The sequence below is a fragment of the Prionailurus viverrinus genome, chromosome A1 (assembly GCF_022837055.1).
Source record: "Prionailurus viverrinus isolate Anna chromosome A1, UM_Priviv_1.0, whole genome shotgun sequence".
In the NCBI taxonomy this organism is placed as follows: domain Eukaryota; kingdom Metazoa; phylum Chordata; class Mammalia; order Carnivora; family Felidae; genus Prionailurus; species Prionailurus viverrinus.
In genome coordinates, this window is record NC_062561.1 from 115774499 (window position 1) to 115793949 (window position 19451).

The following is a 19451-nucleotide window of genomic DNA, read 5'->3' on the forward strand; positions in this document are numbered from 1 at the left end:
TCAAATACAAAACCAATGTACTGTTAATCCCTACTTGTATGTGATGTTAACTTTTTTCATTCACTATGACAGTGTCTATTTTTAGATGATTCTATTGTAATTACTTTAGCTTTGTATTACATTTTAATTACCTCTCTTCCATTACTCTTGCTCCCTTTCTCCAAGGTTTTTTGGCTATTCCTAGCTGTTTATTGTTCCAGATTAATTTGTGAGTAAGTAGGTCAGTCTTCCTATGCCTAAACATGGAATATGTTTGTTTATTTGAGTTTTTGTAATATTCCTCAGAAAAGTTAAATCACTTACTGTTACTTTAATACTGTGGGTTTCTTCAGAGATCTAGTCCCCTTTATTTCCCGTTAATTGCTTTCATAAAGATTTGACATTCCTTTCATTTTACTTTTTTCTAGTATATAAAAAATTGATTTTTTAATATATATTTATATTGTCTGTAGCTTCCTTAATGAACTCTTTATAATACTAATTTTTTGGGGGGTGACTCTTCAGTTTCCTAGATAAACAGAGATCATCTGTATTGAAAAGTCATTTGGTGGTCTCCTTTCTAACAGCTTTTTCTTTTATTTCTATTTCCCATTTGATTTCATTGGCTAGAAAGATCATTATATTATTGTTTAACTAATGGTAACAGTAAGTATAACATTAATAACATATATTTTTTAAGGTAAATGATTCTGGTTTTCACCACAAAGTATAATGTTTGATGATTATTTAAAGTAGTATGTTCAGAATCTTTCTAATTTACTCAGAGTCAGAGTCATCAGAAGTGAGTATTTAATTTATCAAGTGTCCTTTGTAAGTAGTTTGTAATGAAAATGAGAAAGTCAACCTTAGATAAGGTGCTTTTTCTCCATTATACTGTATGAGATAAGATATATTACAGAACAAAGAGCAATTTTCTTTTTGTAATGGAGGAATTATCTTCGTGTTTAAAACATATAATTAATTCCCTGCCCGTGTTTACTTGGCTATCTTAGGAAACATTTTTTTCAGCCAAGTATTCTTAAACAGTCTAGCTCTGCTCTGATTCATTGGTGCATTGGTGAATCAGTGAGTTAAGTAGTGAAGAGAGTAGTCTACAGTGGTGAATCACCTGGTGGGAAGTGAATGGCGAGAAGGAAGAGAGGCAAAGAACAAGTCTTGAAATGATGAAAATATGGAAGACCACAGTATAACACATGGAAAGATGGTGGGATAGCTCTTCTTACAATAATTGATTGTCCAAACCCATATGCTTTTATAAACGGGCTGTTAATAATAAGTAGCTGGCCCAGTCCCTTATGCCTATGAGTCTGTAGTTTAAATCTTGTTGGTCTGTCAGTTCGAGTTGTTTAGGAGGGAAGAGGAATAGCTGCGTCAGTCTAGTAGCTGTGATTCTTCAGTTTGTTTACAAGTCTTTGTTGACTGCGTTGAATAAAATTCTTGAATACTGCTGCTGTATATTGGGAATTAAGACCTATAGGCATGTGGTTCCTGTGGCACCTAAAAAAAATGTGTCCCAAATCCTGTCTTCAGCTTTGCATGCCAAATGCTTCTGTGGTAAGTGTTTTTCTGCTTCATCCAGACCTCGATTCCATCACCACCAGTTTTCTCTTGTCTTTGCTTCCCTTCCAAGTTGCATTATCATAAGTATATTTATTTCTGATAACCCATAAGGATGTTGGACCTAGCAATGTTAGTAATTATCCTCTCAGTTCGATTTCATTATTTACTCATTGAGTGAAAACAGCAAAGGATTGAGTAGGTATTTCTTCAAAGAATCTGTGCTAATGGTCAATAAGCATAGGAAAAGATGTGTAATATCATGCACCATCAGAGAAAAGCAAATTAAACCACAATGAGATAGCACTTGGCACCCACTAGGATGGCTATCATTAAAAAGAAAAGAGAGAAAAGAAAAAAAGAAAAGAACAAGTGTTAGTGAAGATTGGAACCTTCATACATGCTGGTGAAAATGTAAAATTATGCAACTGCTTTGGAAAACAGTCTGGCAGTTTGTCTAAAGTTAAACATATGACCCAGCTATTCCACTCCTGCTGATGGACCCAAAAATAATGAAAACACAGAAACATGTATGTGAATGTTCATAACAGCTTTTTTCATAATGGTCAAACAAGTGGAAATGGTTCATTGATGTATGGATAAATAAACTGATCACCAGATGTATGGATAAATAAAATCTTGTGTATCTGTATAATGGCATATTATTTATCAGTAGAAAGGAATGAAATACTGACATATTTTCCAGCGTGGAAGAACCTCCAAAACATCAAGTGAAAGAAGCTAGTTACAAAACCCACATATTAATATGATTCCATTTATATGAATTACCCAGGATAGACAAATCTACAGAAAAAGAAAGTAAAGTTAGTGGTTGCCAGTAGGTAGTTTTAAGGAATGAGCAAAATGGGGAATGGCTGCTGATGTATATGGGGTTTGTTTTGGAGTGATGAAAGTGGTCTTGTGGTAATGGTTGCACAACTGTGAATATACTAAAAATTACTGAATTGTAAGGTTTAAATTGGTGAATTTTTTGGTATGTGAATTATATCTCAAGCCAGGTGCTTTTTGTACAGATTACTTTTTAAACTTCAGAACCTGAAATAGCAAACGTTCATCATCAAATTATTAAGAATAGTGGGTAACTCTATGAAACCTAGAAATCATGTAATAGGAAAATAACAGTGTAAATCCAGAAGATGGGATAAGAAATAGTTAATGTTGAAGAAGAAACAAGATAGTCTTATGTAGCATGGAATTTTATATTTTTGTCATGGGATGTACTTGTGTTATGGGTATTGTGTATAGCATAAAGGCTGGAATATAATGTCAAAAATTTTCAAAAGTTGCTGTCACAGAATGGAGAGGTTGGAGATATTTTCATTTGTTTGTCTTACTGTGTATCTGCATTTCCAATGTATTTTCTTTTACCCTCACATCTGCTACTTACTGTTTAACACTTCTTCATCTTCGTAAGTGTTGTGGTGGAACACGTGGTATCATGGATCCTTGTGAAATGCCTATGAGACAAAGCCATCACCATTGTATTGACCTATCTTCTTTTCGTGCCTCTGGAAGAGTAAAAAATGAACTTCAATATCTTTGCAGGTTATCAATGCTGCATTGGCTTTAGCAGCAAAACCACAGAGTAAACTGGCCCAAGAGAACATGGATCTTTTTAAAGAACAGTGGGAAAAACAAGTCCGTGTTCTCACAGATGCTGTCGATGACATTACTTCCATTGATGACTTCTTGGCTGTCTCAGGTAATGAGCTGGTTCCCCAGAGAAGCCTGTGAGAATGTGCATAATAACTTCTAAGTCACAGTAATGGACAATCAAAACACCCCCAAGTCTGGGCAAGTAAATTATTCTAGCAATAATATTGTGCTGGTTTTGATTTTAATTAAAAAAAAAAACAACAACAAACTACCACTGGCTCCTAAACAGTGGGAGGTGGGTTGGAGTTGTTTCCCTTGTGGTGGGGCTGGTCTAGATCTTAGAAGCATGAATTTGAAAGCTGGCTGGCAGTTTTCTCCCATTTGTATAGAGTAATATTTTGCATCTGTTGACCTGTACAGCACCGTGACCATCCACCTCTCTTGAAGCTATTGTATTTAGAAAAAACATTGACCTGTGTCCTGTGAGAGGTGTGGTTATTTGTTGTAAGCCTGTGAAACTTTAGAGGAGAGGTTTCCAGCACCATCATCTTTAGTTCATTTTTTAAAATAAATTTTCCCCCTTCCTGGAAAGCTTCTTCCTTTCTCCCTCGGAAATGATCATAGTTTAACTGCCTACTTTTTAAAAGACTCTGCCTGCATGATGCACGGATAGAAAACAGAGAGGAAATATTTAAGTGCCATTTAATTATGAACTTGCAAAAAGTAAATCTGGGTAATTCACCTCACAAAAACAGTTGATTTCATTATATAAACATAAACTGGTAATGGCATAGTAAATTGCATTCATATAGAAAATGTCTGTCAACTGCAATTCACTGTTTATCACACAGATAAATTTCAATCCATCTCCTTCACATTGAACAAGTATAAATGCATTCTTCATTTAACAGGGCCTCTGCTGCCCTTAGCTACATGCTTGCTCTCTGGAGGTGCCAGGCCTCCTGAGGCCAGTGGCTGTGGGCAGACTCAGCGGCTGGGTACTTGTAGGGCTAAAACTACCTGTCACCCTAGGGAACCACAGGCTGGAATGTGGGAGATGTGAGTGTCAATGGAGCTTGAAAGAGAAGTGGGGCTTAAGTACATGCACAGCGCAGTCCTCCAGCAATGACCTACATATAAGGTTACAGTGTGTTCTGCATACCAATGTCCTCCTGTCTCTGCCTGTTCTCCTTGGGGTTGGTAGCTTTGGCTGTACTTGAGAGAGTGGGGAACAGGCAATCCATAAACTGCAAAAAGAGGGGATAAACCATGCTGCTGCAGGACTGCCAAATTGCAGGTGCCGGTACTTTAAAATGAAAACCCCATTTGCAAGCACATCTTTGCTGGTGCCAAAAATGCAGCAATGGCTTTTTTGGGAAATCTTGGCCTTCTGTTGTTTTTCCCAATGAAGTACTGAGTTATTCTTTTTCATAGGTTTAGAGAAAAACATTCCACCTTCACAGCACACTTTTAAGCAAACAAATTCTGAAACCTAAATGTAAAGCTCCCCTCCGGAGATAGATACTACATTCCTAAACTTACTTCTTGTGATGAGGTTGGGTATATATCTCACGCTTGGTCTCAAGGGATTTTCAGTCCTTCTTACAGCAAAATAAAATGTAATAGAATCAAATGTCCCTCATGCAACATTCTTCAAATTGGAGAACAAAGAGGCTTCTGCAGTAGCATTTAGTGGCATCCAGGCAGTATCTTTAGGGTATATGACATAAAACAGAAGAATGGTAAAGAGAAATTAAATTCTTTAACAGATACGCTTTTATCTGGTGAGCATGTTCAATTTTTATGCAAATGTGGGAAAGTATAAGGGCTGACTTGATGGAAAGGAGTCTAGACCGTTGCTATTTAGGAAATAAAAATACAGAACAGTTCTCTGAGCCAGGAAGTGTTGGTGTTTTCAGAGTATGTGAATTCAGAGGTCTACAGGTTTTGTCACAGGCTTGCTTAGTATCAAATGATTAATATTCATAATTCTTCTGTGCTTTATAGGGGCATGGGATGAAGGGGAGGATACAAGCAGATTTCTGTGCAGAGTTCTCCTCAACTGACTAGTTAGTTGTTGGCATTCACACTCTTTTATACCTTCACACACCCACCTCACCCATGGAAATTTGAGCATCTTTTCATGGTAGGGTGGGGAACTAGAGATGTCTAACCATCTCACCTGACATAGACTTGCTAGGGAAGTGACTGGCTGTCATCACAAGGAACCCCACTTTGAACTAGGCAGGCCCCTACTGGTCTCCAGTCCTTAGCCCTTGTACAGTTCACAGCATCTCTAATTGTGCACTGTGGATTGGAGAGGATGTGTCAGTCTGCAGCATTCATGGGTAGTCTTTAGACAGTAAGTCGTGTCTTGTCCTCATCCTGATCTTCCCCCTCTGCCAGTTTCTCCTTGCCCTCTGGCATGCCAGTGCTTCAGTAGTCCTGTCTGTGAAGTAGCCATGGCTTTGAGTAGATGAGCTGCCAGGCAAGTGCCCAGCACAGAGTCTAGCTTTGGGTGGTGGGTTTCATAAATCTATACTAAATGCAAAGTAAGGATGGTGCTTGACTCCTTGGAGTGGTTGTTTTCTACTGTATTCTGGTACCTCTGGCAGTGTGATAGTTTTTAAGGAATATTTCCAGTAAGGATTTTCTACCATGAAATCCTTCTTGGAACTCATGGGGCCTAGAAATTTCCTGAAGCCTGCCCAGTAGCCAAGAACCCCTCTAAGGGAAAGTTATTTAGGGAATAATATCCCTCTAAGGGAAAGTTATTTAGGGAATAGGACTGAGAGGACTTTTTGTTGCTTTATCTCTATTGTTGCTGGATATTCTGTCCTGTTGGTTCCAGAAGTTCCCTCATACCTGCCACAAGTCCTATCTAAATTTGTGACTCAAAAACTAATGGTAACTTTGTGTATAATTTGGTGAAGCCCCCAAACATTTCATGAGGCTGCAGGGCAAGGGAAACTTGACAAAACTCTGTGTTACAATCAAATCGGAGACCATGGCATTTGAAAGTAGGGGGACATGCATGCCATCCCAGGGAAGAGGGAGTGGAGCTCCTTTTCACCAAGCTCTTTTCACAATGTGCCTTGTAAATATTGGAGATGTTAAGATGCTAGAGCGCATTCAGCAGACCACAAGTATATTTATATTGACTGATCCCTTAAGGACAGGAGTTTGAAATTTATCAAAGTGATAAAGACTGTTTGAATTTCATTTGAATTGTATTTGATAAACGTTTTCCATGGAAGTGCAATTTACTTTCTTGTGCATTTATTCTGCTTACATGTGGAAGCTTTAGTGTCTTCTTTTTTTTCTTTTAATTCAAGTGTTTGGTTAGAGTGGTTCCAATTGGGTTTATTACATTTTTTTACCACATGGTCTTGGAAACAAATAGTATATTGCATTAGATACTTTAGGGCAACACGTAAGAGTGGTAATTTGTACTTTTTCTTCTTCATTAAGGGTCACTGTGCCCAATTTGGTCTTATTGGAAGGCCATTAAATAAAAGGATTACAATACCTAATTTTTTGTTTTTGTGTTGAAGAGCAAAAAAACCTTTGAAGATAAGGTAGTGAAGATAGGTTTGATTTCTGACTCCCCTGCCCACTAGCTGTGTGACCTTGGAGAAGTCCCTGCCCTGGCTTGCTCGTTATTTAATGGTGATTTTTTTTTTTCTTAATGGCTACTATGTAAAGAGTTAAATATCAAGTTAAATATCAAGTTAAATATCAAGTTAAATATCTCAGTATTTCCTGTTATAGATTAAGTCCTCTATATAAAGTATTAATATTACCATTTCATATGTGTGCATAAGGTTAATACCAATAAAGACATCCAGAACAAAGGGTACACAGAATGGGCCCTGTTACATATCATGAATTGAAGTATGAGTTGATGCAGCATTCTGGAGAATTCCAGTTGGCTTGGTTCCTGGAGGCCAATTAGGCACTGCATATCTACTTTAAACATATATATGCCTTTTGAGTTAGTAATCCTATCGCTAGAAATTTTTCTCAGGGATATGTACACAAATGTTTGCCAAAATACCTGTACAAAGTTGTTCATGTCAACCAAAATGTTGAAGAGAAGACTGGATAAGTAAATTATGGCCCCTCCACCTATTCAGTAAGGTACTTTGCAGCCATTAACATGAATGAGGCAAATGGGTGGATGCAGGCCTAAAAAGGTTTTCAAATGAAAAACATAATAGTGTCCATAATATGGTCCCTTGTTAGATAGACTGTTGTATATGTGACTTTTTTTCCTGTTAGAGGCACCTCCCAGTGATGACTGTTTAACAATTGAGAGTCTTTAATGGGGTATAGATTGGTGTGTCTACCCATAAGGGACCCATGCTGAGGTTCCTTGGAAATTCAATTAAAGCTGAAGTAACTTAAGATTTTAGTTAGCCTGGGTACCTCCAAGCCTCTCGTGTTTGTGCACATTCACTGGAACCTCGCTTCTCCCTTAAGGCTCAAGTGCAGAGAACAGGATTGATGTTGTGTCCTGGGTATGTGGTAGCCTCAGCTGGATGGGGCTTTCCTAGAGACAGCTGTTCAGTGACGGTAGACACTATTACTTTAGTCAGCTTCCTGAAATAGAAGGCTTCCTTTGTTGCTAAAGAATAGCAAGCCCTTCCCTGGTTTAGGTTCACTGGAAGAAAGCCAGTGTGAATTCAAGAAAGTCTAAATTGATTTTTAAAAACATAGGTGTCTAGATGAAGGTTAACAAATCACTGGTGAAAGTTTGGACTATTTTGCTTAATGAACAAAAAAGAATGTCATGCTTCATTGATTCTAAGATGGGCTTCCTCCCCCATACTAACAATCCTGAAACAAGGATGAGTTTTAAAATCAATGATACAAGAAAACATTGGTTCATAGTTTAGTTAGTGACACTTTTTCTTTCCCTTCCTGCTGGTTTCCTTTCCTTAAACAAAATACAAGTGTAAAATGTTTTAGGTTCAGCAAAAGCAGCAGTTCTTTTTTTTTTTTTTTAAATGTTTGTTTATATTTGACACAGAGAGAGAGAGACAGAGCATGAGTTGGGGAGGGGCAGAGAGAGAGGGAGACACAGAATCCGAAGCAGGTCCAGGCTCTGAGCTGTCATCACAGAGTCTGACGTGGGGCTCGAACTCACAGACCACGAGATCATGACCTGAGCCAAAGTTGGACGCTCAACCGACTGAGCCACCCAGGCACCCCTAAAAGCAGCAGTTCTTAACCCACAGGTTGGTATGGTGTGCAGGCCCAGTACCACTGTGTTTAGTTTAATTATATAGAAAGTTTGTATATAAAAGATGCTTCCAGTGGGCTCCCCATCCATTCATTCTTATGAATGGTTCAAATAAATATCCTTCCTAAAATTTGTTTATGTAAAAAGTTTAATAGGTTTTCTCTGTTGATAGTACAATGATAGAAACCCTACAGGTCCCCACTTCTTTTTGAATTAGTAGACACAAAATTAGGGTTTTCTTTGCTTTACCGTGGTAATTCATTTTTCTTTTCTGTAATAGGAATTCACACTGTATTCTGGCTTTCACTGAAAATAATTTATTTAAAGAAAAGAAAGAAAAACTTTTAGAGCAATTTTAAGTTCACAGCATAATTTAAGAGAAGCGTACAGAAATTTTCCATCAGTCTGTAAGCCCACACGTGCACAGCCTCATCAGCATGTCCCATCATAGTGGCACACTTGTTACAACTGAAGATGTATCCATGATAATAGTGTCATGTAAAGTATTCACTGCTCTAAAAATCCTCTATGTTCTGTCTGTTCTTCCTACCCCCTCTAACTCCTGATATTTTTACTACCTCCATAGTTTTGCCTTTTCCAGAATGTCCTATAGTTGGAATAATACAGTATGCAGCCTTTTCAGATTGTCTTCTTTCATTTAGTAATATGTATACCATGTCTTTTCATGGTTTGATAGCTCATTGCTTTTTAGTGCTGAATAAAATTCCATGGTCTGGATTTACCTCATTTTATCCATTCACCTACTGAAGGACACCTTGGTGGTTTCCAAGTTTTGGCAGTTATGAACAAAGCTGTTGTAAACATCTGTGTGCATGTTTTTATGTGGACTTAGGTTTTCAACTCCTTTGGATAAATACCAAGGAGTGTGATTGCTGGATCATATGGTAAGGGTGCATTTAGTTTTATAGGAAACATGTTTTCACCAACTCTCTTTTTAATTCTTTCACATGGTTATTTCTTTCGCATTGTGATTGTTTTCATTTTATGCCACTGTACCTTTAGTCTCGAAACAGAGACCCTTACAGAGTTCCTGTCTCTAGTCTCTTGGGAATTACAAAGGCAGTGCATTGTGGTATACTGTTCTTTGATAGATCTACTAAGTACCACTTGCCTCTGCCTCCATTGGACATGAGAGGAAATAGCACCATGACCACTATCTTAGTTTTGAGTATCTTAAGAGGTCAAGCTTATTGTTCCCTCCCTTCCAGACATTGTCACATATAACTTGACTGAGTATGTTAGCAGAGGCTGTGAGGGAAGGGTAATGGCTTTTGGAAGTCGATTAAATCAGGAAGCAGTCCAGAATAATGACATGTCGATGCATAAGGTGGCCAGGACTGGCAAAGAAATGACCAGATAAGTTTCTTAGATTACTTTTGCCCTAATTGTTCTAGCTCTGCCAGAAGAACTAGGGCCATTAGTCTTTCACCTATTGTACCTGGTACTCTCTTGGCTTAATTAAGTGAGCATATCCTCTGTGAGTTCTTGCATGTCTTGAAGAAAGCTCCTTTCTGAGCTGGGAGGCAATGGCTAGATGATGACGTGGTGGCTTTCCTTTATGTCACTCTCCAACCAACTTCACGGAGTCTGAGGAGCCCTGTCATTTGGGCCATATCCTCGTGGTCCCTTCAGTTCTGGGTGAGAACATCCCCTTTTACCATTCTGGGTTAGCCCTTACACACTGACCTCATCCATTTTAATGGCTATATAGTACCCATAATATATTACCTACTGTCCTTAGACATTTTGGTTGCTTCCACTTTGCTTTTATTATAGATGAAGCTAAAGCTAACTCAGAGGTTCCCAGTATCCAGTGTCAAGCATTTTGCTTTGAGGAAAAATAGGTTTGGTGGGTCCTCAAAATGTCAGCTTAACAGGATTCAAGGGTTTTTGTAAATATCACAGCAAGGTACCCCTTGCACCCATGAGAGGGTTACTAAATGTTTTGCTTTAGATGGGCTTCCTCTATGCCCTCCAGAGGAGGCTTCAGTCTCCTTTCCAGTGCCTTCTATCCCAGGGCTGTCCTGGCTTCTTGGGAGATGGTCTGAATACATTGGCATCTACTGAGGGAGGGGCAAGAGAATGGAAGGAATGAGACTTATCGTGAACCCCTCCCTCTGTTTTAGACTTTGTTTTGGACATTAGGTCAGTGAAATTATTTAAAGAGAAGTTAGTAGATTTCTATAATCTGAATTTTCTGCCTGGTTTGCAAAACACCTGTGCCTTAAAAATCTCAGTTGACCTCTGTCTCTCCCTCTTTCTATAAACCTGGAATGCAGATTGTTATTCTTGGAGGTGATTACAGGTTGAGTTTCTGTGGGACAGTTAATCCAGCGGTTAGTCTGGTCTGTTCAGTGAAATGATACATGAAACGCTTTGGCACTGCAGCTGGCACAAAATGAGCACTCAGTGAACGATAGGTGCCAACTTAAAATTTTCCCCTTCTAGTGGAATGCCTTCTCCCTCATTCAGCCTTTTGTTTGTTCTTCAGAGAATCACATTTTGGAAGATGTGAACAAATGTGTCATTGCTCTCCAAGAGAAAGATGTGGATGGGCTGGACCGCACAGCTGGTGCGATTCGAGGCCGGGCTGCTAGGGTCATCCATGTAGTCACCTCAGAGATGGACAACTATGAGCCAGGGGTCTACACAGAGAAGGTCCTGGAAGCCACCAAGCTGCTCTCCAACACAGGTTCGGGGACTTCCTCCCTTCCAGTGCTCCCCACACAGAGATGGGTGGGCCGGGCCATCCTGGGAGTTCAGGTCCTGTGGTTAGGAAGGATGAGATCAGGTCTTCACACAACATGTCTGGGTTGGACATCAGACCTTGAGAAGTTGATCAACTAAATTAAGGCCTTGAAAACCCCTTTCCTTCATGTGTCCCACAGCTAATGATGGGAATAATTTTGAACACACTATTTAAGGTGAATTTTTGAGTAAAGTCTTTTGTTAGTGGATAAATACCAAATTAAGGAGAGTCCTAGTTTTAAGCGAGGCCTCCCGTTTATCTCACTTCAGTTGCTCACCCATCCAAATCCTGTATTGCAAAGTCTGGTCAGAGACAAAGATGATTTGAGTCTGGGTAAAATATAGCATTTAATTTATTTCAACTGTAAATACTCCTCACATAGGTAGAGGCAGATGCTCTTCATCATATACCTCACCTCCTCCTGTCTGACTGAGGGATTGAGGGAGGGTTGGTAGAATGATCATGTCTGCTGGCCTAGCAGGATCTGCCCTGCCTCTTTCTCCACAGTCATGCCACGTTTTACTGAGCAAGTAGAGGCAGCTGTGGAAGCCCTCAGCTCGGACCCTGCCCAGCCCATGGATGAGAATGAGTTTATTGATGCCTCCCGCCTAGTGTACGATGGCATCCGGGACATCAGGAAAGCGGTGTTGATGATAAGGGTGAGTAACTGCATTTCAGACATTTTAACAGCTTCTTTCTTATCATTTGCTAAACTTGAGCAATGCATCATTCTGGAACTCAGCAGATGCGGTGGCAGTATATTAAAACCATGAATCTAAAAGCTGTTAGAATGAGATATATTTAATTATGTTGTCTAAAATGACTTTTACTCGCAAGTTAGAGCCCAAACTTGGGCCAAGAAGGGGAGCTAGTGTGAACTGGCTTTGATGATTTAGTTTCAGGCAAACAGCTACCACACATAGGAGGCTTCTGGTAAGTTAGAGGGATACTACACAGAGAATAAAGGCTTTTCGGTTATTTGCAGAGAACGGAGTATTTCTTTAATGCAAGTTGAAGTTACTGTTCACATAGAATACGTTCTCTGTCCTCGAAAGGGTGGCAGGGAGGCAGGAGGCTCCTGGGGCCCCAGTGTGTTGAGACTAAGGAGGAGTGCGTGTGGCAGCCCCTTGAGAAACTACTAACCACTCTGTAATACAGCCCAGGGGCTGGTGCCAGGTCTCACAGCTATCTTTCCCTCGCAATTTCCCTAGCGATTGATCCCTCACATGCTGTTAGGAGTATGAACATATTGCTCTGGAAGCTGAGAGCAGGGAGAATTCTCACCAGGCCACCTGGGGGTCCCCCAGGCCTGGGCCGGGCCCTCCTCTAGCTGCCCAGCCTGCCTGCTGCATACATGGCTATTGTGCTGTGTTGTCAGTGTAGTGGGGTCAGGGGAGTGTCATTTACGTGGTTTGCTCATCCAGCCCTTCAAGCTAGGCAGGGATCCTGTCCCATTTTTTTTATCCTCTCAGCTTGGCATCCTGTAGAACCTAGTCAGACCGTCAGCTGGAAACAGAGGCCATTTCTCAGGCAGTTGCATCAGGCTGGACCCAGTTCGTATGCAGTGTAGAAATACTTGGGCAAGACTGTACCTCTGGGTAAGGAGGAAAGATAAATGTTCTTGGATTTCCTGGTTGGCTGCTGGCTGTTCCTACAGGTCCCAGGTTCCCTGGACGTGTTGGAGGTTGGGGGCAGGGAATTGGTTGTTCTTGCTTTCTCCATCCCTTCATTCCTGTGCTCAAGAAGAATCCTGGCCTGGTTGAATAACAGGTTAAACCCAGCAGCTCTGTCTCAGTGCTGTGAAGGGATCCTAGGTCACATAAACCACTAGTAATGAACACAGCCCTATTATTCCAGAGCTCTTTTCCATACTGACAGACAGCTAGAAATAAAAAGAACATTAATGATGAAAAGGAGTCATTGGGTGTCTGAGGTCAATGCTTTTGGGGCTTAAAGTGTGACAAAAACTGCGTACATGCCAGGAAATGCATGCAGATCCTGGAGTCCTGTTGTGGGAGAGCAGTCCTTAGAGCAGGCAGGCCTCATAGACTCCTCTTCTAGAGCTGTGTCTGTGAACAGGTGCCTCCTCTCTTCTCTTCTCTTAAAACAGAGGTGCTAGTGGTTGATGGTTTTAATTAGCTATAATGTAGATAGTGTGCCCAGCACAGGGCCTGGCAGTGGGGTAGCTGTGCTGGGCACCAGGATGGCCACAGCCCTGGCAGAGGCGTACACAGCCGCGTGTGCTAGAGCCAGGGCACAACTGAGGCCTGCGAGGCAGCTACACTGCAGGCCCTTGCTTACTGCTGTGCTCTTGGACTCCATTCCTATTTGAATTCAAGAATCATCCTTCCATCCCCCAAGCCTCTCAGTCTTGTGTCTTGTCCTCCTCCTACCTCAGCTTGCCTTCCATAGTCACACCTGGCTCTTTGTCATTTCCAGTGTCCAGTGTCCTTCTCTGCAGCCCCCACTGTCCAGAATGTGACAGTCCTCTGAGTCTTCCTCACCTGTCACCCTTACTCAACCACGCCTGTCTTTGCTTTGTTCCTTTTCTAGCTTTTTGCATCTCTGGTTAGTTAGTAGACTCTCTTTTGCCCCATTCACTTCCTTATATGGCTTTGCACAATCCTATTCTCTTGAAATCTGCCATCTGCTAAGCCTGGTTGTAGAATAGGGCAGCTGCCCCTACTGTGGTCCCAGAACCAGGCAGCATTGCCCCACAACCCTAGCATCCGAGAATGTTTCAGACCTTCCTGCTCGCCTCCCCCCGCTCTCATGGGGCCTGGGGCTGTTTCCTTAGGGTGTGGCGGTGGTCTGGACATCCCGCCTGCCCCCCTGCCAGGTCTCTGCCCATGTACAGCATACAGCACACTGGCATTTCTCCCATCCGTCCTCCTCCTCCTTAGTTTGCTTTGTCCTCGACTCTTCAGCTCCTTACCAGTGGCATGTCTGGTAGCAAAGCTGTCGGCTTCTTCTCTTCTCACACAGTCCTCATTCCCTTGGGAAAAACATCCAGGGTGACTGTCCTGAGCTCCACACACAACCTTCCACTTTGCCTGCTCTCTCTGGCCACTTGATTACCTAACAAGCATCTGCTAATCTTTCACCCCGACCCTCCTCCACCCAGTCTTCATGGGTTAGTAGATGGCAACCTGCCTTCCACTTGCTGAGGCCCAAACCTCGGATTTGCCCTTGATTCCTCTTGTTGTCTCAATTCCCACATCTCCTCTACCTTCACAATAAATAGAGCATCTGAGCACTGCTCCCACTCTGGTCCTGGCCACTAGCATCTCTTACCTGGATTCATGTACCTGCCTCCCTATTCTCATCCCTTGAAGCCTAGTTTCACTCTCCACAGAGCAGCCCAAGTGATCCTTTCAAGTTTCAGTTAGGTCATGTTATCCACTGCTCAGCACCCTCCACAGGCTGGCTGTGGCTGGCATCAGTCCTTACACTAGCCCACAAGGCCTTCTAGAATTTCATCTGCTGCTGTTCTTCTGGGGCTGTAGTTGATCCTATAACCTGAGGGCAGTGAGCTCAGTCCTTCTGCCATGGCCTCCTTGCTCATCTGATTCCCCAGGTGAGCTCCTGCCTCTGGGCCTTGGTTGTGGTGACTCCCTCCTGCCAGGACACTCCTCCCCCAGGTACCTCCCATGCTCCCTGTTCACATGTCACCTTCTTAGGAAGCCTTTCCTGACCACCCATATGAAATTACAATCCTCACTGCTTTATTGATTTGTATCACTGATTGCTTTCTGATGTTTCATAAAATTCACCTTCTCATTTTGTTTATTGTCATTTCTCCCCTTAGAATATATGCAAGAGCAGGGATCTTTGTGTTAGTCATTTTGTACCTCCAAGGCCCAGAACAGTACTTGGCACACACGTACTCAGAATGAAAGAATAGAATGTATTTGGTTTTCTTGGCAAGAATAGTTCTTTGGTCTGTGATGGGCTAGCCAGGGTGGAACAGAAGCAGAGATCTTATCAGGAGGCCTTCCTTGGAGAACGCTCCTTCACAGGCCATTCTAAATGGCCCAGGGTGGTGTACTGTTTCACACTGCCAAGTCAGAGAAACTCTAGGATCTTGCATTCATGTGTTCCTTCCAGCTTGCTGGTGCCTGGGGTGACTGCCGCTGTCGTTACCTCATCCCATTGAGGGAAAGGCTCAGCCTTTGCATGTGTACAAACCCAAGATAGTTTTGGCCGGGCCAGATGCTTCCTCACCCATCCTCTCTTTTGAGCCTCACAGCGAGCCCTTGGGCTGGGCTTGGATTAGGTCCTGGTGCAGATGAGGGACTCCCCTCAGTGCCCTCCTGTCACAGGCCGGCCAGCTGGGCCAAGAGCCAACCCCAGCTGTTACGCCTGCTGCCCTGTTACTGATAACTTCCAGAAGACAACATTATGTTTTAAGTCAGCAGCTAATCATCGGAGGCTGGAGGTTGTGCAAAATAAGAATTTTATTCCATAATTAAAGCAAACAGCTGGGACTGGTATTCAGGACCTTTGGTTTATACTCAGACCTCACCTGCCATATTCTTTTTGCTTTGATCAAAGTCAAACAAAAAAAACCCATAAAAATACATTGCCTATTTGTACTCCTCAAAGCAGTATCCTAAGAGAAAGCCTAGCATGAGTTCATTCACTAATTTTCTTTTTGTCATAAAATGAGAAGGTTAGAAGAATCTGCTAATGTTTGGTACTTCTCTTTTCACTACAGTACCTTTTCTACCCAAGATAATTCTCACCTTTGTGTTAGGATACAAGTGTTAGAGGAGTACATTATGTCAAATAGAGTCCTGACTCTGGTGAAAGTTGAAGCCCTAACCTCCCATAAAGAAAGCCCTAGACTCTTTGGGAATTGTTGATGTGGTACCTTCACCTGGTGATTGTTGGACCAGACACCCCACATGTGCATTAGTGAGGCCAGGGTCTTGGACAAAGAATGATTTTAACTACATCGCTGGAACATGGCACATGAAAATCCAGAATTCTGGGTGTTCATACATTGGGCCCAGAGGCTTGGAATAGCTGAAGGCCAAAGGCCCAGGGTTGTGTCTGACTTGTACTTTCTGTGTTGATGGTAGACCCCTGAGGAACTGGATGATTCTGACTTCGAGACAGAAGACTTTGATGTCAGAAGTAGGACAAGTGTCCAGACAGAAGATGATCAACTGATTGCTGGCCAGAGTGCCCGGGTAAGGGACAAGTTTGACTTGTTTTCCCTGTCCCTCTGGGAACTCGGCTTTTTCTCTTCCAGGACAACACTCTTGATTTTGAGAACACCATTTTCCCACTCTTTCTCTGGCAGCAGGACTCAAGTTAACCTAAGTTGTGGCACATGCTAGATATAGGTTCCTCCAGAATGTCTCCTCAGCTGGGAGCAGAGAGGAACATGGCACTGTGCCTCAGCTGTGCCCTGGGGCTTTGGTTTATGACAGAGCCCTGCATCAGGAAAGCCCTAGATCCAGTCAATGTAATGTTTGTTAAAAAGGATTGTGAAATTCGAAAAAGATTGCTGTCTTTGCCCATATCAATGCTACCATGGGTATAAACGATTTAATTATTCATGGGTTAAAAAAAACCAACAGTGGTACATTCAAGAAAATCATTCAGAGCCATTGCATTCATTTGAGTCATTAAATCTTCAATCAATAGCATTTATGTTTTGGGGAGGATGCCAAGAAATATTTCTATGGAGTCTTTTTCCCCTCCTTAGAAATTATTTTGAACAGCGAATGCATCCTTGCTTTGGGCCCCACTCCATCATGAGCACTTGGGGAAGCTGAGTGGGGAGAAGCCCAAGGCTTAGGAGTCTGTGGACCTTGAGGTGGGCACCAGGCCTCCAGGTGCTGCTTTGATAAGGTTTAAATGCCATGTCAAGTAACTAAAAGTAGCAGCACCGGAAATGCCCAGTCAGGACCCACAAGGCAAAGGGCTCCATGCATCAGCCCCTTCTCTTAAGTCCTCTCCCCATGGCAGCAGGCAGAGGATAAAATTCTAAAGAATTAAGTTAAGCAGGTTCTGTTCCTATACAGGTGTGATCTCCAACCTTCCCTATTAGCCTTCTAATCCCTCACACTGTGTTTTCCTCCACACAAAAACTTAAAAGTGGGTCGGAAATTCAGGCTGCTGTAAACTTTTCAAAATAAGAAGAAATGGACCTTTAGGCAAAATGAAACCTATTAAAGTATTATCCTACCTGTGTCATAGATTGCTTGGTAGAAATATTTGTGGCTAATGCACTGTGAGAACTTCATATTCTCTTTATGTAAGAGCTTTCTGTGCTTCTGATTTCAGGCGATCATGGCTCAGCTTCCCCAGGAGCAAAAAGCAAAGATTGCAGAACAGGTGGCCAGCTTCCAGGAAGAAAAGAGCAAGCTGGATGCTGAAGTGTCCAAATGGGACGACAGTGGTAATGACATCATCGTGCTGGCCAAGCAGATGTGCATGATCATGATGGAGATGACGGACTTCACCCGGTGAGCCGTGCCCGCCCCCCACCAATTGCACGGAGGGGAGCACTAGGCTACTTGCAGAAAATCTTACTTTTCTGTTCATCTTCAGCTACATACAATGATCCTTATGCTTTTTTGTCAGAGGTAAAGGACCGCTCAAAAATACATCAGATGTGATCAGTGCCGCCAAGAAAATTGCTGAGGCGGGATCCAGGATGGATAAGCTCGGCAGAACCATTGCAGACCACGTGAGTGACAGGCTTGCTTCTTGGGTTCCTGAATTCATCACGGGACTGAGGGAGCCCAGCCAGGTCCATCCCAAGGTGGTGACGACAAGATTTTTCTTGGAACACAGCACTCTGCTCCTCTCTAAAACTGTTCTTAACTCGTCAACCTGCTTGGTTAATACCAACATAGATTTTTAAGGATATCTGAATTCCTCTTTTTTCTTTGCCATGTCTTAGCAGGCAGGACCAACTTGCATTAGAGCACCTCTTTGGAGCAGATGTGTGTGTCCTGCCAGTCATTACTGTGCAATGCTATTGCTTCTCTCTTTTCCTGCAGACCTTCAGCCCGGGGCAAGAGCTGCTTCTGTGGATCCTCACACACTGAATGAGCCTAGATAGACTTCTGCACTGCTTGTTCTTGTTCTTATTTATTTATTTATTTATTTATTTTTTAATTTACATCCAAATTAGTTAGCATATAATGCAACAATGATTTCAGGAGTAGATTCCTTAATGCCCCTTACTCATTTAGCCCATCCCCCCTCCCACAACTCCTCTAGTAACCCCCAGTTTGCTCTCCATATTTATGAGTCTCCTCTGTTTTGTCCCCCTCCCTATTTGTATATTATTTTTGTTTCCTTTCCCTTATGTTCATGTTTTGTCTCTTAAAGTTCTCATTTGAGTGAAGTCATAGGAATTTTGTCTTTCTCTAATTTCACTTAGCATAATAATACCCTCCAGTTCCATCCACGTAGTTGCAAATGGTAAGATTCCTTTCTTTTTGATTGCCGAGTCATATTCCATTGTATATATATATACACCACATCTTCTTTATCCATTCACCCATTGATGGACATTTAGGCTCTTTCCATACTTTGGCTATTGTTGAAAATGCTGCTGTAAACATTGGGTGCACTGCTTGTTCTTAACTACTGAGCCTTCGTCTCTTTTCCTTTGTCAGAAAATGTGGTTCCTATTTCCTCATTTACAGCACATTTCCCTGGATGCTCTAAGATTTACCAATGGGGACCGTGTTTGCACATTATAGTTTTTCTCCACAGATCCAGACCCGCCTCCCCACCCCTCATCAGCCACTTTTCCTTGAAGCATCTAGGCTATAGGATGAATGGTAGTGGTTCCTCACCACCCAAGCCAAAGATTTAGAAGCCATTTTTGACTCACCTCTTTCATGAAATCCAGGACTAAGCCCTGGTGCTTCTCCTGGCCACACTTAATTGTGACAACATCCAGTGTTTTCCTTTCTGCAACCACCAGTTCAGCCCAAACCTCCACGGCCTATATCTGGACTGCCGTGGCCTGTCCCCACCGATGCTGCCATCCACTCCCTTCTGCACACAGCCACCAACACCATCTTTTTGTAGCATCATCTTAACGTGCAGATCAGATATGGCTCTGTGCTTCCTCAGTAGCTTCTTAGAAGAAAATGCAGAAGCTCCAGCATGGTCCGTAGGCCTATTTTATACCACCTGCTGACTCTGCACTCCAGCCTCACAGGAGGGAAGCATTTGCCATAAACACTTGAGAGAGGTGCTCTATTTCAATGTTGGGATGAAACCTCC

The 19451-nt window shown here is 42.2% G+C and overlaps 1 protein-coding gene across 3 annotated transcripts in view; it reads left to right on the plus strand.

Moving 5' to 3' along the window:
• Nucleotides 1-19451, plus strand: part of CTNNA1 (catenin alpha 1) — a 180059-nt gene that overhangs the window by 157904 nt on the left and 2704 nt on the right. For all 3 annotated transcript variants that reach the window (XM_047850765.1, XM_047850769.1, XM_047850775.1), the window contains 6 exons: nucleotides 3124-3280; nucleotides 10932-11132; nucleotides 11697-11848; nucleotides 16274-16384; nucleotides 17487-17668; nucleotides 17787-17892. In XM_047850765.1, the coding sequence (XP_047706721.1) occupies nucleotides 3124-3280; nucleotides 10932-11132; nucleotides 11697-11848; nucleotides 16274-16384; nucleotides 17487-17668; nucleotides 17787-17892 (909 nt within the window). The remainder of the gene's footprint in view (nucleotides 1-3123; nucleotides 3281-10931; nucleotides 11133-11696; nucleotides 11849-16273; nucleotides 16385-17486; nucleotides 17669-17786; nucleotides 17893-19451) is intronic.